General features: G+C 46.6%; 3 protein-coding genes across 6 annotated transcripts in view; 2 read left to right on the top strand and 1 right to left on the bottom strand.

The window, feature by feature from the left end:
• The window catches only part of skila (SKI-like proto-oncogene a), a 36,504-nt gene extending 22,378 nt beyond the window's left edge, over window positions 1–14,126 (top strand). For both annotated transcript variants that reach the window (XM_076021856.1, XM_076021857.1), the window contains exons 3-8: window positions 1,642–1,737; window positions 2,542–2,630; window positions 4,257–4,399; window positions 6,498–6,886; window positions 7,740–7,970; window positions 9,519–14,126. In XM_076021856.1, coding sequence (XP_075877971.1) covers window positions 1,642–1,737; window positions 2,542–2,630; window positions 4,257–4,399; window positions 6,498–6,886; window positions 7,740–7,970; window positions 9,519–9,779 — 1,209 coding nt within the window. In that variant the 3' untranslated portion in view covers window positions 9,780–14,126. The remainder of the gene's footprint in view (window positions 1–1,641; window positions 1,738–2,541; window positions 2,631–4,256; window positions 4,400–6,497; window positions 6,887–7,739; window positions 7,971–9,518) is intronic.
• A 903-nt stretch (window positions 14,127–15,029) lies between these two features.
• gpr160 (G protein-coupled receptor 160) lies at window positions 15,030–18,033 on the bottom strand. Its single transcript, XM_076021861.1, has 2 exons — window positions 17,753–18,033; window positions 15,030–16,094 (listed from the first exon to the last, which is right to left on the bottom strand). The coding sequence occupies exon 2, from the start codon at window positions 16,070–16,072 to the stop codon at window positions 15,152–15,154; it is 921 nt and encodes a 306-aa protein (XP_075877976.1). The 5' UTR covers window positions 16,073–16,094; window positions 17,753–18,033; the 3' UTR covers window positions 15,030–15,151.
• A 453-nt stretch (window positions 18,034–18,486) lies between these two features.
• Window positions 18,487–22,500, top strand: part of nadkb (NAD kinase b) — an 11,273-nt gene continuing 7,259 nt past the window's right edge. The window contains exons 1-6 of one of the 3 annotated variants that reach the window (XM_076021859.1): window positions 18,487–18,757; window positions 19,524–19,808; window positions 19,916–19,999; window positions 20,529–20,658; window positions 21,587–21,695; window positions 22,362–22,447. In XM_076021859.1, coding sequence (XP_075877974.1) covers window positions 18,744–18,757; window positions 19,524–19,808; window positions 19,916–19,999; window positions 20,529–20,658; window positions 21,587–21,695; window positions 22,362–22,447 — 708 coding nt within the window. In that variant the 5' untranslated portion in view covers window positions 18,487–18,743. Of the gene's footprint in view, window positions 18,758–18,778; window positions 19,183–19,523; window positions 19,809–19,915; window positions 20,000–20,528; window positions 20,659–21,586; window positions 21,696–22,361; window positions 22,448–22,500 lie in introns of those variants that run through there. The other 2 variants (XM_076021860.1, XM_076021858.1) reach the window with 2 other exon arrangements.

The raw sequence follows: 22,500 nt of genomic DNA, 5'->3' as shown, positions 1-22,500 counted from the left end.
CCTTCATCTCCCCTCCGTGCTGCAGTGCTGCCTTCTGGAGTGGGAAAAAAAGGAGGCGAGAGAGAGAAAAAAGGAAAACACACCAACCAACCAGAGGCAGCGGCTGGCGGACGAGCCCCCTCTCCTCCATAAACACAGACGCACCTGGCAACGCTTATGGCTGCGGCCCTATTACATTTGCATGAACATGCTCATTCATCCTTGGCCTTGTAAATACGAGACCATCCCCTACACACCAGTGCACACCGATTCTCACGCGCGCACACGCACAAATCGAGACGCAAATCTTGCGGTTGTTCGCCCTCCACTTCCTGTTGGAGAGCTCTCCTTGTTACGCCGACTGACCCTGAACTGGATTAATACCCGTCGCTTCATACATTATTTGTTTGTTTCATTCATACCAAAGACGGACAAAGATGTGCAGTCTTTGCGATAATTGCAGCCGTCCGGCCCAGTGATGCTGCTAGCTGCAGCCACCCTTGCCGCGTTGACCGGCTGATTCCCAGTTGTCACGCTAATCTAGCGGCTAATGTGCCTCCGGGACCGAGCAGCGTCTTTGATCGGCGGCTGCGTCAGTGTGACGGGAGGGGGGGGGGGGGCTCGGCGTGTGCACGCCGCTCCGTGGACAAACACTTAACACTTAAAGATGCCTGTAAAGCCCAGCCAGTCAATTATTGATGTTCTCTGTGCAACCTCTGTCTCCTCTTCACCTCTCCATCCTCTTCACCTCTCCATCCTGCCGCTAAATAATCACTTGCTTGTGTTTTTTTGTTTCTTTTTTTCAAATTCACCTCATCCATCTCCCGTCGCTGCTGGTTGCAGACGGCTGCAAAGTCTCTCAGTCGCGTGTGTGTGTGTATGTGTGTGTGTGTGTGTGTGTGTGTGGACAGTGGTCCCATGGACAGTGTCAGGTCAGTCTGCTGTAGATAAGCATCAACCCCATCAGCTCGTGGCCTCTTGCAGCGCGTGCCTTGGATTTACACAAAACACACACACACACACACGCGCGCACACACACACACACAGATGCACAACTGGAGGTAGTGCCAGCAGTATTTACTGAGCTCACATGGCCCAGAGGGTCGGAAGCTGACACAATGAATCATAAACATCCGACAGAAAGGCTGTCTTGGCGCTGAGCGGCGGCGCCGGTCCAACTGCGTTTTGCATCTACATCAATGAAGCTCTCTCACACACACACACACACACACACACGCACACACACACATAATGACGGGCTGTGTCGACTACCTACGTGGCTTTTCTTGTGTTTTATTCATGGAGTCTCTCCTCATTCAGCCCCGGCTGCTGGCTGGCTAATCTACCTCTGCGCTGGCTCCGCCCCCTCTGACGCTGCAGCGCCGCTCATGTCTCATGCCATTGGTCTTCATTTCGCCCGGGCCCTATGTGTCATTTGTCTTTATTTCCTGCTGCTCAGGTGCCATTTGTCTCTATCCGCGCCCCCCCCCCTCTGCGGCCTGGGTGCCACTCGTCATGTCTTCCCCACCCGCCACTTCTCCTTTTCTTGACGGGTGTCTCTAATAGATTTGAATTGTTTTTAATTGTGCGGGTGGCCTTCGTCGCGTTTCCCCCTGTGCACGTGTTTAACTCTGGCGCTCTTGTTGTTTCTCTGTCTGTCAGAAGGCGGCGGACGAGGACGAGGGCCAAGCGAGGAAGCCGTCAGCCGATCTCTTCTCCCCCGGCGCCAAGTCGTCGGACCCCGAGGCCGCCAGGAAGGTCAGTCGTCGAAATACTGAATGGGATCCGTTGTGTCTTCATTTCATACGCACAGCTTCTATCACACATGGCTGTGATAGAAGGGAAATACTGCCAGTGGTATGATGTGAGTCATGGTGGTCCTCTGCCACGTCTCTCCATCCTGCCCATCGACGTGCAGGTCAGCTCTCAGGGTCCCCCCCCCTAACCCCCCCCCCCCCCCCTCCATACCCACCCCCACCCCTGACTGACTGACACACCCACTCGCTCATTCATGGCAGCACGCTTCCCCTCTCCAGCCTGCCTGGAAGTGCCCTCATACAGCTTCTCTGCTCCCCTCCTCCTCCCCCCACACATCACAACTCAACACACACACACACACACACACACACACACACACACACACACTCTGGGAAGAAGCTCTTTATCATGATTATCTTTTTTTTTTCTTCAACACATCCATACGTGCACACGGACTCACGCATGCGCACACACGTGTCCTCCGCTGATAGCTGATGGATGATCCCTCCTTCTCATGTACGCATGCATATATTTGCGTTTATTAGATTATGACTCTGAAACTGCCTGGTGCAGTGAAGCTCGTCCTCCTCGTCCTCCCCCCCCTCCCCCTCCTCCCGCCGCTTCCCTCCGTCGGAAAGCGTGTCTGAGCGAGGCAGCGGCCGACATGATCCTGTTCCTTCCAGTGGCTCGTCTGCAAAAAGAAAAAACATTTAAAAATGAGACAGTGAACTGGTATTTGGGACGAGGCGCTCCAATAAGCAGCGTTGCGTATTCACATGTGTCTCTGTTTGGATTCTCTCCCAGGGGAAAGCGTCTCCACCTTCTATGGCGTTCAACCGTCTCTTCTCAGACATCAAGGAGGAGCCAGGACACCCCACCCTGGTCCATCCCAGGTACTACACCTTTGACCAGCAACAAAAAAGACACACAAGAGTTGGAACTATGAACTAACCTAGATATTCTATTTTTTCAAGGGTTGTTTCTTATTGAACATTCAATTTGTTTTTCCATCAAAAACATAAGATCACTTTATTTACTAGATTTACTATAACTCCAAATTTGGCTTGTTTTATGATTTTTAAATTGGTCTAAGCTGAACATACTGTCTAAAAATACATTAGTAAAAGTGTTTACTTGCAGTACAATCAAAGTAATTTGGTTTTCCTATCCTTAGAACAGTTTGGAAATATATAAGAATGTACATGGAGCAATAAGGGTCTTACTCTTAGTTAGCTGCCATCTTGCTCCGCCGTTTGTTAAGGTAGCCCTCCTGACAGTGGGCTGAATATAAAACACACTGTCAGGCGGGTTACCTTAAGTACTGGGCTTCCTTAAAATTTCTACAGTACAGTCTGTGTGTAAAACCTTTTTTTTTTTAGTTTTGGTGCTGACTTCAAGAGCTTTGAATGCACAGCAGCTCTAGCGCTGTATTTTGGGAGCAGCTTTCTGTTCCAGCTCTCTGCACACCACACCCTCGTATTTCTAGTCATCATCCAGTTGCTCCCGACATCCGTCCGTGTTCTAGACTTGTTGAACACCAGGCAGCCTTACATTATTCAATCGTCGGCGTTGCATGTGAAGGAGCCTGCGACTCTCTTAACTGGCGGCTTCACCGTCCTTTCGGTTCCACCACAGAGAGGGGAAACCAAGGCGGGTTGCTCCTGCGGTTTTCAGCCAGACTCGGCCGCAATGAGCTGTCATGCTTAACCTAGTTCACAGCTCCAGCTCTGTCTGGAGGGAGGCAGGCGGGGGGGGGTGCAGAGCTCCTCTGCTCTCCTCCGTCTATCTCCGCCTCTCTCTCTCTTCTTCTCTCTGCCTCTGCAGCCATGAATAGTCAGATAGTGTTGGCTGCCTCACTGACTTGGGTGCATCTCAAGGCACCATCTCTCTCTCTCTCTCTCTCTCTGTCTCTCTCTCTCTCTCTCTCTCTCTCGGTTGTATCCACTACCTGGACATGTGTGATAAGCCACGGGACTGTTTAGGCGGAGATCCTGTAAACACATGATAAGTCGTATCTCGGTGCCAAACTGCGTCTCCAGCTCCCATTTTCAGACTGGCACTCTTCCTCCTCCTCCTCCTCCTCCTCCTCTTCATCCTCCCCCTCCTCCTCTGGACTTAGAAGGCCATCACTAAATGATGCGCTACTCCGCGTTTTTATTCCTGCGGCAATAAAAATGCCCCAGTAGCCGTCGCAGCTGTGTACGTTGGTTTATGTATATCACTGTAGTAAAAGTCCATAACTGGGAATATTTTATGATCTGCGTGGACAGAAAGTGTGTCAAAGGGAGCTGCTGCAACAGTTCTGACTGGGACTCTAATAAAGGTTTATTCCTAACCTGACCTGATTCCTACAAATGTGAAGTGGCACAAGATACAATATTCATATTGAGTATTTCATAATATTTAATATGCAAGATACATTGCATATTTAATGTACAGTGTGACTATATTTTTGTCTGCTATTTTCTCTGTAAATCAAATATCAAATATCCTCTCCGTGTGTCTGCTCTCCCCCTCAGTTACTACCTGTACACGTACGACAAGATGGTGGCTCCCAACGTGTCGTTGCCGAGGGAGGCTGAGATGAGTCCCGAGATGTTGGGAGCGCTGCTCAAGCATCACTATGCCCACAGAATCCTCAGCCACGACGAGCCGCCAATGGGTCAGTCAATGTCTCATTTGTACTGTATTTGCATTGCATGAGATAGGAGATGCAATGTACGATATTCCTATTAGGAGCAAGTTCTGAATCAAGGTTGCTCACCACTGTTTATGAAGGCCCTTTCAAAATAATTGTGATTTATTTATTTTTATTGAGACAACGGCAAAAAAAAAAAAAAATAATATATATATATATATATATATATATATATATATATATACATATATACATATATAATTAAAGAAACTGAAAACCATAAGGGCATGAACAAATATTTGTTCAACATTAAAGTTCCGGCTCCGAACGCACATTCCACGCAGACACTCACACGTGCATACTAAAAATACACGGCACACACACACACACACACACACACACACACACACACACACACGCAGGCAGCGGGGACGAGCCGCCTGCACAGACCCGGCCTGACTGGAGGAAACGTGCACATCACTCGGTGCACTCGCGGAGGAGACGCCGCACTCACTGTACATGCGCACTTAAAGGAGGCGGACGTGGGTGCGCGTGCACGTCCGGGGACGCGTGCGCTCGAGGCTGGCGGCCCCTCAGCCCCTCAGCCCCTCAGCCCCTCAGCCTCGTCATCACGCGCTGACCTTCGCATCAAGACTCTGGCGGCTCCGCCCCGCTGACGAACCTGGAGGTGGAAACGGCAGCGACCCCGTCTCTGCACCGCTTGTGCGTGCACGTGTGTGTGTTTTACGTGCACATTAAAGTGTGTGTGTGTATTAAAGGACGTGGGCATATGTGCATTGGGGGCGGGGAGGGGAAGGGAACCGGGGGGGGGGATGAATCAGTGGCAATGGTTTGTGTCTGCCATGATTACGCCACGTCTGACTGCCAGGCCGCCCCTCTCTCTCTCTCTCACTCTCCGTCCCTCCCTCATTCTCCCTCCCTCCCTCACTCTCCCTCCCTCACTCACTCTCTCTCTCTCCCTCACTTTCTCTCCCAGGCACACTGCTCCCTTTTTTTTTCTCCTCCTCAGTCCAATCTGTTTCTCTTCCCTCCATCCTCCCTCCCTCCCTTTTTGTTCCCCGGCAGTTTATCTCCTCGTCCTCTCCAGGCGCTGCTCCGTCTGCTCCCGCTCTTCCTCTCTCATTGCGTCCATTCATCCGTCCTCGTCTCTTTCTTCTCCCGCTTCCTTCATCTCCGCCTCCCCTCGCAGTCTGCTGTCACTTTGCCCCCCAACCCCCATTTCTCCTCCCTCTTTCTTCTCCTTTCTCCTCCCCATTGAACACTTTGCTTTCATTCTCGGCCTCGGCCACTTCAGTCCTGCGCGTGCGCGCGCTGCTGCGAGCGGAGTGCACGTGCGCACGCACCCGCCCGGGGGTCGGTGAACGAGCGTCCGGCCCCGTGGCGGCAGACGCGGCCCGCAGATCCTGCTGCCTGCTGCCGGGATGTTTTCCCTCCGCCTTCCCCTCCTGCCTCCCCCGCCCGTCTCTTCTCTTCCAACTTCTCCTTCAAACGCTCCTTTCTTCTTCTCCAGACGCTCACGTGTCCCACTGCTGCATTTAGGTTTGCGGCTGTCACTTCTTTGCCTGCATGGCGCGGTGACACTGGCGGTCTGATCTCCTCCCTGTGATGCTGTGACGAGCACCTCAAAGACCTGCTCGCTGCAGAAGCGGGCCGGAGTTTGAACAGCCCACGCAGAGCGGAGCAGCTCCCCCACCGAGCCGCGTCTTCCTTTATGTTTTCCTCACACGCACACACACATACACACACACACACGCCTGCGTGGAGGCCGTGTATGGATGCTGGGTCTGGACTGTTGCCATGCCGTGTGAGGTTGTGTCTATTTGCTCACGCTGAGGAAGAGGTGTGAAGCTCCCATGAGCCACGATTTTTTTTCCTTCTTTCTCATCCTTCTTGTGAACCCAGTGTCGAGCGTGGGCGGGAAAATGTTTGCCGTCTTCCTCGCCTCGCCTCGCCTCGCCTCGCCTCGCCTCGCACTTCCTGTCTGAGCCACGCTCTGTCATCTCCTTTATTAAAAAAAACCCCAAAAAAACAAAAAAAACAAAACAGCAAAAACAAAAAGACAGAAACCCAAAACTCTGCTCTTCTCTTCCTCTCCTGGCAGATCTTCACGCGTCGCCTCCCGTCTCCGCCGGCCCGGAGGAGGCCAAACCCCAGCGTGCCGCCGCTGCCGCCGCCACCAAGCAGGAATGCCAAGCCCAGGCAGTTTCCATGGAGACCAGCAGCCAGAGCGGCAAGAAAACCAGCCATAGCCCCGCCCACACTCCTCCATCTCCTTCCCCTCCTCCTCCTCTTCCTCCCACCACCACCACCACCTCTCCTCCTGCGCCGTTGTTGTCACCGGTAACGGAAGTCGCGGCTAAGGACACGGGCTCTGCTGCGGTGGTGCTGGAGGACGACAAGGACAGGATCGTGGTGGAGATCATGCAGATGTACGGCAGGCAGCAGGAGAAGCTCAACTCCACGCTGCACAAGCAGCTACAGCTGGAGATGGTGAGTTTTGGGGGTTTTTTTTGGGTTTGGGATGAGCAAAGAAAGAAAGATGAATAAAGAAGTGCACCACTGGAGGGATGCGGCCCGTCCTCATCTCCTCAGACCCTCCTTGACGGAGAGGTGGAGGTCGCCGCTCACTGGCCCCTCCGTGGTCACTGCGTCCTGCTGTCTATTCTTCCGCCACGTGCTGCCGTTTCTCTTCACATGTCGAGCTGGTCAGCGCCCCGGCACCACTGAGATGTCACACACAGGCTTATTTTTCCACATGAAATCCAAACCAGTGGTATTTAAAAATAAGAAGGCTTTAAAATGGAAAAAAACAAAAAAGAACTCTCAGGGAAAGTGAGATGAGTGAGGAAAGGCCAAAGCAAACAAAGATTCACAGAAAGTGAAAAAATTCACACAGACCCCTCCCCCCCTTGAGTTTTTTCTTTATTGAGAAATTTTCTTTATGTAACAGACACAAGCAAACACTCAAAAAAGAAAAACAAGAAAAGGAAATAGAAATGACAACATTCCAAACATAAGGTAGTAAAACTATCCAACCAGTGAAAATCCTCCCTTGTTATGCTCTTACGCTCTTCTGTATTGCCTTTCACACACTCCATTGGTGCAAGCCCAAAGGAGTTGCACCTATTGAGTGGAGTGTGCAGTTTTCACAGGTTGTGTGCACACCATGACGCTCACTGCATTGAGGCATTTATTTAATGCTATCAACCATTTCCCAGTATAAAGGTTGGCAAAGTGCAACGTTGCTCTTGTCACTCCTCCTGACCTCCTCCTCCTCCTCCTCCTCTCCTCTCCTCTCTTTAACTCTCCTCTCCTCTCCTCTCCTCTCCTCTCCTGTCTCCAGGAGCTGGAGGCGCTGCGTGGTGGCGAGGCGGCGAGGCTCCGGGAGCTGAGCGCCGAGCAGCGGGAGCTGCGCTGCGAGCTGGAGGCCGTGCACAGCGAGCAGGCGCGGCAGCTGAGCCAGGCACGCCAGGAGCAGCTGGAGCTGGAAACCCGTCTGGAGCAGCTCCGGCAGCAGGCCTGCGCCTGCGAGCCGGGCACGCAACGCCAGCAGGAGGCCCACTACACCGAGCAGGTAAGAGTGGCGCACGTGCACGTGCACCTACCGAGCGTCAGTGCAGGACGTGCATCTTCAGTTTGTCTCCTTGCCGTCGCAGCGGTTAGACATGCACCAATAGCACCAGTAGAGTGCGAGTACTTGCATTTCAGTACTCACCGATACCGATACTGAGTACTCCATAAGGCCAGTACACATTGTAGAATTACTTCGATGTTTTTCAGTGTCCATAGATTTAGTTCTGTAATTTGAACATTATCCAGCGTCTGCCTAGAATAGTATTTTACAACCACCGTGCTTCGGCACACTACTGCACCGGGAGATAATGTCAGGTGTGTTGTGAAAAATGATCCAATTTCACTTAATTGGTCGAAAATAATAACTCCATTGTGGAGTGACTGGGCTTTCAAAGGAATGAGAGTCTATTTTCCTCCCTGGATATCAGCTCTGTGTGCATCTAAACAGGCCCAGTGAGTGTGAATGAATTAAGAGGCTGGATTGTCATTATGAGGATAAAGGGTATCATTTTAGTATGATTTTGGTTGGTGGTGTGCCATTGGATTTTTTCACTGGAAAAAAAAATGCTCATAAAAGGTGGAGAAACACTGTTCTAGAACATGGGCTGACCATCACCAGTTTCACTGCAGTGCAAACAAATCTAACTGAGTTGCCATATGTATATGTATACAACTGGTATATCGGCATGTATTTTACGAGCATTAGTAGAGTACTCACCCCCGGTACCGGTGCATCCCTGTCAGATGTGCACAGCCTCTTGACATCACTGGATGGACATGAGCACAATTGCCTGTGTGCAAACTTCTAATGGTGTTAAACGCTCACTGACCATTGTCACGTCTCATGACGCGTGATGATCTTGGGATGTGCAGTCTCTGTATTGGGCTCAGGTTGCAACCCTCCTCCCTGCCCCCCCCCCCCCCCCCTTCCTCCCTGTTTGTCTATAGAAGCTTTGGCTCCTCCTGTACTCCCCCCTCCCCACCACCACCACCCTTGGCATCAACCCCAGGATGTCTTACCAGCCAGGGGAGGAACATGGGGGTGTGCATATGTTTGCGTGCTTACGGGATTAACGTTGCATGGGCTTGAGCTGTTCAGCATGAAGTAGCGTCCACACTTTTAAGATGTTGAACACAAGTAAATGAGCAGTAAACACAGCGCACAGCAGTCAATGAGTTTTGTTAGTTGAGTTTTTTGTTTTTGTTACTGGTTGCTTCGCACGCTAGCTAGCATCTTAGCAACTGCCGAGCACGGTTGCTGGACTCTAATCAGGTTTTTCTGCGGCTCAGTTCTGGCAGTGTGTAGCTTTACAGCAGTTGCAAATTTAGATCGGATCGGGTCTCTGCACGTTACTGTACTTTCTATTATAGGATGAGAGCAGTTAAATAGATTTTTTTGATTGATTTGTTTTTTGTTTTGTTTGTGGTAACTGCATTGAGCTCATGGCCATCAAGGACAGCGGACCAGCGCTCGGCCTCCTGCTCGGTCGCGGCCTCTGATTTGCTGCAGGCACAAGTTGACCTCACGTCTTCCTGTCTCCCCCCACAGTTGTCGGAGCTGCGTCAGAGGCTGGAGCAGGCGGAGGCGGACCGGCAGGAGCTGCAGGAGGAGCTGCGCAGGGAGCGGGAGGCCAGGGAAAAGCTGGAGCGCACCATCAGCCAGCTCAAGCAGCAGATGGCCCAGTCTAGCGCCGTGGGAGGGAGCCCCTCTCCTCCGCTCACCCCGTCCACCGGACCCCCCACTGCCCACTCGCCGCCCTCCTCCTCCTCCTCCTCGTTCTCGGAGGCCCCAGTGGCTGGCCAAAAGTAAACTGCCATCCTCAGGAGGTGCCTGATCACCCCCCCTACCCCACCCTCCACCCTCCCTCCTCCCTCCACCCATCACCCACCTCTCCTACAGAAGCAAACAAATCAGCCTCAAGCAGGAAGGACCTTCACATATTTTCAGGCTGTTGCTTTTTTTTGTTTTTTTTTATTTTGAAGTTGTACAACTCTCCCTTCTCTTTTCAGTGTTGGACTGACCATTTTTTGTATTTTATCATCATATGAAAGATCCATTTTATGTTGTTTTCTTTTTTTTTCTTCACTTTAATCTTGTCTCATCTCCTCCAAGCAGTATTTAAGATTATTTTTTTCCTTTGCCATGCATTTTTCTTTTATTTAATTTATAATTTTTACTACGTTAACCGCTTCAGTGACAGGAGTTTTGGGTTTGGGTCCAGACAAACTCATCCCCCCCCCCCACCCCCCAGCCCCTCCCTTGCTCTCGACGGATTCAGGAGTAAATGACTCTGGCTAGAAAACACTGATTTCGTCAAGCTCCTCACACGTGAGACTTTATGCAACTGGCGCGCAATGACAGAAAACCAGCCCCTCGTCGCATGCTTCTACTCCTCCTTTCTGTACGTGACCTGTGGCTGAAGGACGCTCCCTGGACTTTTCATACTGTTTTTGTTTTCTCCTCCTTCTTCTTCTCCTTTTAAAAACAGCAGAAAGAAAAGTATATTAACATGTTATAAACAGTAAAACTATATGGAGACGAGAGACCTTTTTTTTGTTTTGTTTTGTTTTTTTAAGAAAAAAAAAATCAGGTGGTTTAAACTTGACAATGCCAATTGTGATGCAGAACTTGAACAGGTCATTGACCTGAGTGGCCAGGACTGCAGTGGCTCCCGACACAAACTAGTTTCCCTCTTGTCTGCGCTGGATGGCAACCTGGACTCCCCCCACCCCCGGACCAAACACCCACTCCCAACCTTCTCCTTTTGTTTTCAGACCAGACGTGAAGAAGCTGAGCTGGCTGGTGTTCGTGCACTGGCGGGCGGGCGGGCGGTGCTCTCTTCCTGCCGGGGGGAAGGAATGTGTCTGGACACGGAGGGGTGGGTGGGTGGGGTCGCCTCCTTAGGTGGGGAGAACGGCTGGGCGTCACGTGCTCTCACTCCACTCTGCACCGTGCGCAACCATGACACACACACACACACACACACACACACACACACACAAGAAGCATGTTTCACTCAGCTCAGGCGTTCCAGGAAGGAACAAAGGCAGCGGTGGTGCTGGTGGTGCTGGTGGTGCTGGTGGTGCTGGTGGTGCCGGTGGTGGCGGCGTTGTTCCCAGCAGCCAATCAAAGTCTCCGGTCGGTCCCTCGTCCATTCTTCAGTTTAGGACGGCCGCCTTTATCCGCAGCCCCCCTGTTTTGTCGGAGCGTGGTGGTGGTGGTGGAGGAATGTGGGTCGCAGGTGAAAGCAGCTTGGTCCAGTGTGGTTTGGGCCTCCAGTCCCGGCCCCTGCCGCACGTTATTCTGCCTGGCTGAACAAACAGCAGCGGGGCAGGAAGAGGAAGAGAGGGGAGGCGAGGATTGGGGTGGTGGTGGTGGTGGTGGTGGTGGGGGTGTTGGACTGGTAGCCTCTGTGAAGCAGGCTGGGTGGCCCAGATGCCAGAGGTACAAGAGGGAGTCGCTCTTTCTTTCTTCTGGTGCCGTCAGAATGGGGGCAGCTGTCGGACTGTACTGGACTCCCACCACCACGACCCCCACAACCCAAGCCCTCCACCCGGCTACAAAACATCCGCCACCAAACTCACTCATACGCACCCGTCCATCCACCCGTCCATCCATCTATCCATCCATCCATCCATCCATCCATCCATCCATCTGCAGTGGCTGGCCAGCCGTGTTCTGTGGAAGTCCAGGAGAGCAAAGCGGATGTCCAGGCCAACCAGGAGACCACGAGAAGCGAAGCCTTTCATTGTGTCAGTTGCCAGGCAGAAGCTTTTTATTGCCACTAAGGAACTAAGGAGATCCCCCTGAGCCAGTGTGTGCGCGCGTGCGTGTAAATAATTGTTTAAAAAAGAGAAAAAGGGGATCGGCCTCGGCTAAACTTTGAGCTTTCTTTTGTTTTGTTTTTTTTTGTTTTGTTTTCTTTTTAAATGCATCTGCTATTAATGCAAGTTGATAGACATTCCACTGTGCGCCCTCCTGTTTGATGCAAATCTTTCTTACAAACAGCTTCCCTTTACAATAATGGAGAAATAAGAGGCGGCAGAGTGCAGTTGTGGTTTTGCTGATGGTCTCGAAAAGTGGCTCCAATCAAAGCCGTGACCGCGAAACGTACACTCTACTGTTGTTCAGTTTTAACCTTTATTGAAATTATGAAAAAAATATTTAACTAAAATTAACTAAAGATTTATATTCCCTTTGTAAATACAGTAGTCATTAATATATTAACTGTTCTTATATAAAAAAAAATCTTAAAAAGGTTATATAAATTGGACCATAAGTAAGGCGTCAGATTTTTTCTTTACTTTTATTTTCTTTTCTTTTTCTTTTTTTTTTTTTTTTTTTTTTACCTCTAAAGGTCTTTACAGATGTGAGAACTTGATTGTGTCGAGTGGATGTGGGGAAGTGAAATGCACGGTTTACTGAGACGTGACGCAAAAAATAGGAAAATGATACTTTGTTACACACTTTCCCCTCTTTCTGCACAGAATTTGTTCTTTTGTGGATTTCATCTTGACAGTCTCTTTAATGTGCAATGTTGTAACCCCCCCCCCCCCCCCGCCCCAGATCCCCCTCCCCCTCCTCCATTAACCATGAAGTTGAAAAAGGAAAATATTTGTTGATGAAAATGCATTTGGAAAAAAGGAGAAACCAACAAAATGGGGGGTAAAAAAAAAAAGGAAAGAAAAGACTTTTTGCATGTTCTAGTCCCCCTTTTACATATCTTGTCACTGGGCCACTCTATCAATCTTTTAATTGTTTTTTTTTTTTATGTCCCCACTTCCACATATCACATTGACTATTGAGATGGCCCCAATGCATGATCATTGAAACCTGTGCAAGTTTTATATAACGTTTGGCTAAATCAGTCCGATTACGAGCAATTTCACATGTAGCTTAATTTGACCTGGAGATGGTGTGAGAGTCGGTGTGAGAGTAGGGATGAAGCGTGTGCTCGTGAGGGTGATTTTTTTCCCCCCCAGCCCCTCCTGCGTTTGACTGAAGCACAGCAGCTTTGCAGAGGGAAAGAGATGAAAGAAAAACTTGCTATTGTAGTTCTGGATGTCTAGTTCTATTTCTTGAATTTGATCATATATTCCTTATCTGAATTTATTAACACCACTTAGAAGATAATCAGTATTGGTATTTATGAACAGAATTACCTCTTCAATAGAGAAAAGAATAAGAAAATATAAATCTGTGCATCATCTTACCAGACCCTGATATTACTTTATATGGAATTTGCATTTTCTACATAAGGAGATAATGTTAATCTAAATGTACTTCACTTTGAGAAAAAAAGATCAGAAGTAAATGAATTGAGACCCCCTTGTAACACACAGTGCCGGTCCCCCTTTTTGGATTTTGCAGTGTTATGAAAACTTGGATATGCTTTGTACAGAGTTTTTACCAGTGTACAGTCTGCCCAGTTGATTGAAAACAATCAAACGGAAAAGAAAAAAAGAGGGCATGGCTTCACACGATCACATACAGGATTTCCATACTCTTCACCTCCTGGTGATGCAAAGTAAAGCAGTAAAAGAATCCAAGGTGACCTTTGAACTGAGGCAGGAGGTCAATGTTTTGTAGATGAAGGTTAACTTCCAGCCAGTGATTAATCTATGCCAGTGTGGGAGACATGCTGCATTACACATTGATTAGAACCAGTTTACTGAGGTTAACTCCTTCTTTTGATTTATTCTATACAACCTGTTATTGATCAATGAACAGATTCATGGCTTTGCTAAAAAAAAAAAGAAATGAAAAAAAAAGGAAAACAAATGAATCTTCCCCTCTCGATGCTGTTCTGAAACATGAAACACAGTGTCTGTGTAGGACCATTGCATACTGCGTTGCCAATACTACAGTGTGATGAGACTTTTGTTCTTGCATGAATCGAGACACTGTTCTCCTACCTCATGTTGTGATATAAACAGATGTTTTTTAAGCAGAAGACACTGCATCTTTAACTGTTTATCATTGATATTTACTAGTAAATGACATACATGTAAATGCTTTTAGCTAATACCTCAGTTGTATCTAGTGTTTTTTTTCTTTTCATTTATTGCCCTTCCATGATTTCAGCTCTTGTAAATAGACCCTGTATAGACAATGAACTTGGATCAAATTCAAGTAAAGTTCTGTAGTGTCAAACCAGTGTGTCTCCTTTGCAATTCTTGCCTCATATAGATTTGTGTTTTGTCTTTGTAACTGTCCTTTCTCTTCATACATTTCATTGCAAAATAGTTATGATGGCAAATTAAACTAAATTTATTCTTTTGGTGCAAAATAGATTGAAATATACACAGTTATGTGTCAAGTTGGATGAAGTAACTTTCTTAATTTGTCGATAATGCACATTTAAAGAATGTCATCTTCATTAATTAGCCAACCCATATTAGAGAGATGTGAGATCAAGTGGGACTGCAAGTAGAAAGAAAACTATCTGCTGTCTGACCATTAGGTTCTGCAATGTGCACTCATACACATATTTAAACAACACTGCCTGACAGACATATGCATGTGTAATTAACTACAAAAACATTTTCCTCTTGCTCATCAAAAGATCACTTCTACAAATTGAGTTTTATGTGTGTTTCTGTTTCACATCATTCTGCTCAGGCACTGATCACTGATTTCAGTGACTCTGACAGCGGTCCGGTTGTGTCGCACTGCTCGTGTAACAGAATCATTCCTCGCAGAGATCACACTCACAATGCACACCCAATCAAAATGCAGTGAAGTATGATTTATGGTGTTAACCCTGAGCAACAGCCTTCCTCTGTTCTCAGAGCCGAGAGACCAAATCCAACTCCAGGTCAGTGTCAGGTATAGTTTATGAAGGCAGGAGATTAAAAACAGAACACCATCATGCAAGCCTGAGGATTTTATTACTGGGAGTCTGTGTACATGTTGCGCTGACAGTATTTTGTTTGAGTGTTTCACTGGTTGAGGTTAAAAAATAAAATCCCTGCTGGTGGCGCTAGACCTAACTTCATGGCAGCATCAGAGTCCATCCCATTCAACCTGTTTGTACAATGAATGAATGCCGAGCACAAGTCATTGTAATCCACCAAGGTAATTGTTGATTTTATTTTGGCACTGGATAGACTGATCAACATTGAAAATTAAACCTGATAGATATGAAAAACATCATTTCACAAAACCATCCAGAAAGCTGATTATTCTCTCCCTGAGAGGTATGGAGCGGCTATACTGGTGTCTACTGTGTGCAGTCCTGCTCTGTCCCTCCACTCACAGAAGCTGTCGGGAGGAAGGGACACAGAGTCCTTGGCCGGACAAACGCCACATAAAGTGACTGCTATCAGAAGGCTATTGAGGAAGCAGATCCACGCAGCGTTCATGCTCAGGTATGCTGGAATTCCCACAGGTAATAGCAGGAGCGCGACAAGAAGTAACAGAAACAGGATCCATGTGGTAAGAAATGTATGCGTCGCTTGGTGGACAACGTGTCTTCTGGAGTGAGTTCCACATGGGTTGACGATTTGATCTTTTAGTGATGCGTTTTTTAATAATTTTGTCCTGCACCAGGAATCAAGCGCAAAGCACCCAAGAGTCAGGAGGAGAAACGCAACGATGTACAGAATCTGTGAAGTTTGTGCCACCCAGCACTGGCGGATCTGGTTGTGAGACACGTCCTCCATGACGGGGATGAAGTCTGACCACAGGAAGACGTAGACAATGGCCAGGTACCAGTGGAGAGCTGTCACAAGTAGGTAGGCAAGGCACCGCAGCCTGGCCGAGGAGCCCTTCACCCTTTGAGTGAGTGTGAGGAGGTGATCCCAGCCAGCCAAGGCCACGGTCGGCCAGTGCAGAACATTGTAGACTTGTCCCAGGATTTGAACCAGCAAACAAATGTGATATCTGGTCACCCTCAAACCCAGGAGCCACACGGAGCCATCGCTGTGGATGTAGAGGGCGGTGAAGGACAGGGCCAGCGCTGAGTCTACGGCAGCAAGAGAAATGGTGAAAACTCCCAGGAAGCTCCTGCAGATGTGTTGCCTCTGGAGAATGATGAGGGTCCAGCTGAGGAGACATTTCCCTCCCAGACCCAGCACAACAGAGGGGACACTGATATTCATGTCTGGCGTCCACGGTGGACAGCTGAAAGTCAAAACAGCGTCAATCACAATGTGACATTACACATTGCACGCTACCGTTAACGTTCTCCTTAGCAGAACTTCGAACTTGTTGGCTAACAGGTGTTTATTTTTCACACACAGAGCCCAAAAGTGTTTGTGTGGAAGATTTTACTGTGCCTCTTTGTTTTCCAAAGTCCCATCAAATTTTACTATTTTCTTTTACAAGCTGTGATGGCAGCGAAATCCTGAGGCCCATGTTTTTGGCTGCTGTAGGCACATGGTGGAACAACGTGGACACCTCCTCACAAATGACCTAATCTTTAAAAGACTGGTAAAATGTAGTTGTATTCAATTGTGTCATTTATTTTTGAAGAATAAAAAAACATTTTTTTCCATTGCTGGTTTATTTATTTTTTTAAATCAAACAAATGTATTTTAAATTCAGTTTAAAGATTCCTTTAAATGTTACACATTGGGCCTTAGACATTGTATTAAAATAAGTGTAATATTTAGAATTTTTAAAAACTTTTTTATAGGTGGTCCTGGCTAAGGCAGATAGCATGAAACATGAAAGTTACAGAATATGACAACATTACCCAGAAGTTAGAGTACACCCATGCATCTCATAGCAACAGCGCACAAAACAAACAGTGATGGTAACCCTGGACATGAACTTATTCAAAGCAAATCTAGGGATAAAGGTGGATGGCTTTCATTTTGTGTTCTCTTTCTGTAAAAGTCACTACAGGTCTAAAGTGCGTCTGAAGTTGGTGTGGCCCCTTTCTGAAAAATGCTCACTTCTGCTTTTCCAAACTGTCATTAAATTTGCAGCTGACTTCAACAATAAAGGCCTTGTCTCAGTCTCACTAAAAAAGGTGGCGGTCTGGTCAGCAGTGGGAACAATCTCTACTTGAAAGTGGAGCTCCTTTTGACCAAGCCCTCTCTAAGTCATCATATCTTACATGGATATAAATATAAATATCTTTTATGGTGTTTATACATCATAATGAGTTTGTAAAAGATATTTTTGGCATTAACAGGGTAATTGTTTACTGTGACGACTACATTTGAACATGTGCAACTGACACCCTAAATTCTAATAAGTTTCCTTAAGATACTTAAATTATTACAAACAAAACAATATTTATTGTAAATGGAGATTGTTCAACACAGTAACTAAATAATGTCAGAGCCAATGGTCGACATTGTTTTGACAGACTACATTAGATTTGAACAAGTGTTCCTAATGACTGGAACTCAGAAGAGTGCTGACAGCTCAGTCAACTATTTTCAAATCTAATCAACCATAGACACGTGCTTTGATTCCCTCTCGACTCAACTGCCCCCTTTTTTTGTCTTTGTGATTGTATGGTAATGTTTATGGTGTCAAGTTTCGTTTCCTTTCTCCATCTAAATCTAGAAGTGAGTCTCACAAAGACTGTGCCCTTGTCTCTAGTTCCTTCTTGTGTTGATACTCAACAAATAGGACTGTTTGCCTGGCAACATTTCAAGTTGACTCTGACCGAATGCTAAATTGAGCAAACGAGGTCACAATTTCCACAGTTAAATTTATCCTCAGAGAACACAGACGAAAAGCAGTAGACATCAGCAACGTTATTGCTGCAAGGAATCTGCTTCATTGTTGACGGAATATCTTGAAAACAAATAAATACTGCTTACCTTTTCCCTTCTGAGCTCAGGGCAGCTATCTCGTGTCACATACAACTCAATATATGTGTTTCATACTGCTGGAGGTTGTGCTGAGGCTCAACGGGGATTGAACATCACCGCGTATTGGTCTTGTAAGGCGAAGACAACCAGGAAGTAAACTCTCTGCCCCAGTTTAGCCTAATACGTAAGAAACAGAAAACAGATCCCCTGGGACACAAAGTGGAGGGAAAATGACTGGCTTGCTAGGAACACAGTGTTTACTGATTTTGGATGATTAACGTTTGTTGAATAAGACAAACAAATTCTGCCAGATGTGTGTGACTGTCTTGCGCTCAACCTTTGTCCCTCAGTGGAAGCTCGTTCACAAAACATGCAGACACGATTTGATATCACTGATGTCAGTGAAATCAATGTGGCTTTATTAGAAGATGAACTATTGGTGTTTGAGGATATCAGTACATATATTTCACATGAGATGTTACATGAGATGTTATGTTCACAAGCAGAGTCTATTTTAAAATATACATTCTGCTTTGTTACACATTTTGTTTTATCATCATTTGTGACAGCTCGTGTATTTATTAAGGTTATATAACTGCACGTGTAACCTTTGCGCAGATAAATATATTTGATAAATACATATATTACATATACATAACACTTCAAGTTCTATTATATGTCATACTTTCACAAGGATTTCTACCTCTTATTTCCAAGGACGGCAGAGAGGTTGACGCAGTGGCGTTTACGTCACTTCCGCCGCCGGCTTCACACACCGTTTTAGAATTTGGCTTTTGCGTTTGGAGTCTGAAGGCGGCGTCTGCTGTTCTGCACAGTGCACACCCTTATGCAGCGTGCTGCACACTCGGACATTCACGAAGCTCTATCGGCATGAGCATGTTTGGCACAGTAAGGGTTTGTTTGTCCCGAGGCTGACAGCGGTTAGCTACTGTCGTTAGCTCAGTGCTAAGTAGAGTTAGCTGTCAACAGGCCGGTGGAAATGGCCAGAGCCGGGTTCGTTGGGTGTGTTTTTTTCTTTTTAATAAAGACAGTGACTCGTTGGTGATTGTGTCCGTCAACGCTTGCTTCTTTTACAAGCGAAGCCAACGGTCACTGTTCCAACAACAAGGGGAATGAATATCGACTCCAGAGTATTCATTTCTAAAAGTGACATAAATGGCAAATAGGGTTGTCCGTCACCGCCCTGTTTCTTAGATAATATTAGTTCGCTTTAATGTTTGTTTTCTCGAAGTCCACAACTTGTGGACCATGTACATGTTATTACTGAAATAATCGATTTCCCTTTGCATTTTGGATCTTCTCGCTAGACACAGAGGTCGAAGAGAATCGTTGACTTTTAAAGCTCTAGATAACGAACTGCTTTCTGCAATGGATCCACGTTTCAAGTCGAAGCTATCAAAGCGCAATTCTAATTCAAAGTAATTGCTTCCTCGAGATGACACCGCACCTCTACAAATGATATTAATGTTTGGCTGTCCTTATCATGTCTATTAGTCATGATGTCTGTATAATATAAAAGTTGTAATTATGCCGGGTAGGCAGTTAAAACCTTTGTGTAAATGTCCTTAAATTTAGTTTACATACATATACATTTTCTTTATTGTGACTAAAATCAAGAAAATTGTCAAACTGTGATATTTAAGACAATATTGCAGGTAAATCATCACTATATAGTCAGTGCCTAGACATTATTGCGTTAAATCCTTTGTCAAACTGTTGGCTCTTTTCAACAAATGTCTTTGTTTTTGCTTCTTTGCAGGATGGAGAGATCAGAGGCTAGTTCATCATCAGTGTCGGCGGCAGTGACGGACAGGGACATGGTGCGACCCTCAGGTCAGCTGTCAGAGTCAGCCAGGCCCTCCAAGAACAGGGAGCACCAATCCAAGTCACCAAGGAGACGGCGGAAGGGGACGAGGTTGCAGCAGCGGGGGGGTGATCATGAACAGCTGCTGTGGGAGATCGAGCGGCGCAGGTTACCGGGCCAACATGAGCACTTGGAGCCCTCCGGGTCAGCAAGCGACCCAACAGAAAGCTCACCTAAGAGGTCTGAGCTCCAGGCTGCCAGCTGCTCCGCCGTGCCGCTCTTACCTCTCTGTTGCCCAGCATGTGAGGTGTCTTGACCTGTTCTCTATTGATTCTCCCTTCTCACAGGAGAGCCCACTTCCTTCATGGACCCTATCCGGCCACTCACTTCGGACCCAAAGCGTGCATTCTTCCAAACCCGACGTCAGTCATGTAAGCGAGACGTTGCTGATTGAGTCGTTCTTTGTGTGTACAAACTGTTAGTAGGGGACAATGACACAGACAAGCTTACATAAGCTTGTGCGATAAGATAAGACAGGAGAGTTGTGATTGGATGACACATGACATGGGATGACTCGACAGAGTGGACTGCAGATTTGTACTGTTAGCGAGTAACCAAAAGAGTGAGTCTTTGGACTTGATCTGAAAACAAAAGTCCACCCAGGGGTTGTGTGCACTATGCCTGTCATCAGCCATGCAAAGGACTGGAGAGACAAATGGTAAAACAGAACAATTCACATTTTAATACTTACATTTTTGACGTTCACACCTTATCACTCCAAATGTGATCAATGGTCAACTCTTTCTGTTTACAATTCAAATGACAAGGTAAGTCATTGTTACATTTATGTATTAACGTTTATCGATTTAGTCGAGTGTGTTCTAACATAAGAATCAGAACAAGATCCGCTAAGAATTTGTGTTTGTTTAATGGGCCTGTGGGTCTGTCCATGTGTCCCAGGCACATTCAGGACCCGGCCAGCCAGCGGCTCACCTGGAACAAACCACCAGTCAACGTGCTCGTCATCAGGAAAATTAGAGATGAGAGCCTTGTTGAGCCTTTTAAAGAGCTGTGCAGGTTTCTAGTTGAGGTACAGCACCTTATCTTCTTTATGTTTTAGCAAGAAATATGTCATGCTACATGTTGGATTAAGATTTGTTTTTTGATAAAGAAAGTGACTTCACCAGAATTTGTTGCCCATCAGATGAAACGGCGTTCAATGCCAAGATAAGAATGAATAATTGTAGCTCATATTGTCCCCCAGTGCTCTGTTATCCTGTTCTTACTTGCTTTGCAGATCACATTTTATGGCTATCTGAAGCAGTTCAGCCACACTTGGAAAGATTTGAGTTTAACTTTATTTGAACTTATTGTTCACAAACATGTGAACTCAACATTGAAACACTTGCGTATTATGGACTCAAAATTGTGTCATAACACTAAACTTCTGGTGACTAATCATCACCAGATGAAAGCCCATGACCCCCCCAACACACACGCACACCGCAGACCCTGTTGTACTCACTTGCTCCATTTCGCATTGTTGTGTTTTATGTCTGCAGAATACACTTGGGCTAAAATTTGAACCAGACCTGAAATACAATATACAGTTTAGTTGGATTTTCAGTATTACGTGTGATTTATACCAGGCGGCAGCTCTTTGACTGCGTTCCTGCTCCTGCTGAGAAATATTGCGGAAAAAGATGTCCTAGAACAGAATGTCTGAAAAACATCTGCTGCAGAGACTGACGTAACAGAAACAGCTCAGGAAATGAGGCAGACTTGAAGGTCAGAGCGTCTGTCTGGTCTCAGCTCCACCTTTTGGCCACATGTCTCGAAACACAGAGAACATGTTTGTGTTTGCATTCCACCGGCCCAGCGTCACTTTAGAGCGCACGTGTTTGGCGTTAGGCTTGAGTTGTAAGGTGCTCGGCGTCCTGTCGGGAACGCTGCTTTTTTTTTCGACATGCCTGTGTTTGTTTTGGCTGTGGTTAGCAAGCGTGTCTCTTCTGGATCAGGAGAAGCAGATGATGGTGTACGTGGAGCGCCGGGTTGCAGATGACGCTTCCTTGTCCAAAGACGAGGCGTTCGGCTCCATCCGCAATCAGCTGTGCACCTTCAGAGAAGGTGAGACTTTGTGCAACGTGTCAGTGCAGAGCGCTAGTAAAAATAAAAACAAGGACAAACTTTGGAATGTAAAACCTTCAGGAATTTATGATGCATCCTAATTCAGCAAGAACAAAATCTGTGTGATTTTTTTTTTTTAAGTTAAATCTGTTTTTGTTTTAGTTCTTTTTGTAAGGAGGTGAAACAAGGACAATAAAAAAAAGCTTTTTTTTCTTTTTCATTTTTAAGTTTGTGTTGAATTAGCTTCTCAGTTGATTGTCAGACCCAGCAAACCATCACAGAAATCTTCTAAACTTTGACTAATTCAATTTTCAGATTTTAAAATAAATCAAAGAAGTTGAAATTAGATTGTTTAAATGTAATCATTTTACACTAATATGGAGTTTAACACATAGTCTGGAGTCATTTCTGTTAGCTTTTGTAAAAACTATGAACTGTTGAGCGTGGATTATGATTTTGCTTCTGTTAGGGCCACATCACCACGTGCCTTATTTGCCATGTAGCCAATGAGAAAGCTCTGAAATGAATATGATTCAGTTAAATACCCAGAGTGTTGTGAATGAAGGATGTACGCCATTACCTTGTGTGGCATATCATCTTTGCGATAAAAAAAAGCCACAATGTGACCGACCGACTGAGTACAGAGGTGTTTTTCCCTGTCTGCAGGTTTTGATGATATCTCCGACTGCATCGACCTCATCATCTGTCTGGGTGGTGATGGGACTCTGCTGTACGCGTCTTCTCTCTTCCAGGTAATTACAGGTTGATATATCCATCGCTGCAGTTCAGCTGCTTGTATTAATGC

Source organism: Nelusetta ayraudi, unplaced genomic scaffold, assembly GCF_046127955.1.
Source record: "Nelusetta ayraudi isolate G7.1 ecotype Tasmania unplaced genomic scaffold, CSIRO-AGI_Nayr_v1 ptg000011l, whole genome shotgun sequence".
Classification (NCBI taxonomy): Eukaryota; Metazoa; Chordata; class Actinopteri; order Tetraodontiformes; family Monacanthidae; genus Nelusetta; species Nelusetta ayraudi.
The sequence above is the reverse complement of the archived record's forward strand: the minus strand, read 5'-3'. Positions and strand labels throughout refer to the sequence as shown.

What these genes read in the sequence shown, in the direction of transcription:
- gpr160 (XM_076021861.1), bottom strand. Translation starts at nt 16,072, where the DNA reads ATGAATATCAGTGTCCCCTCTGTTGTGCTGGGTCTGGGAGGGAAATGT.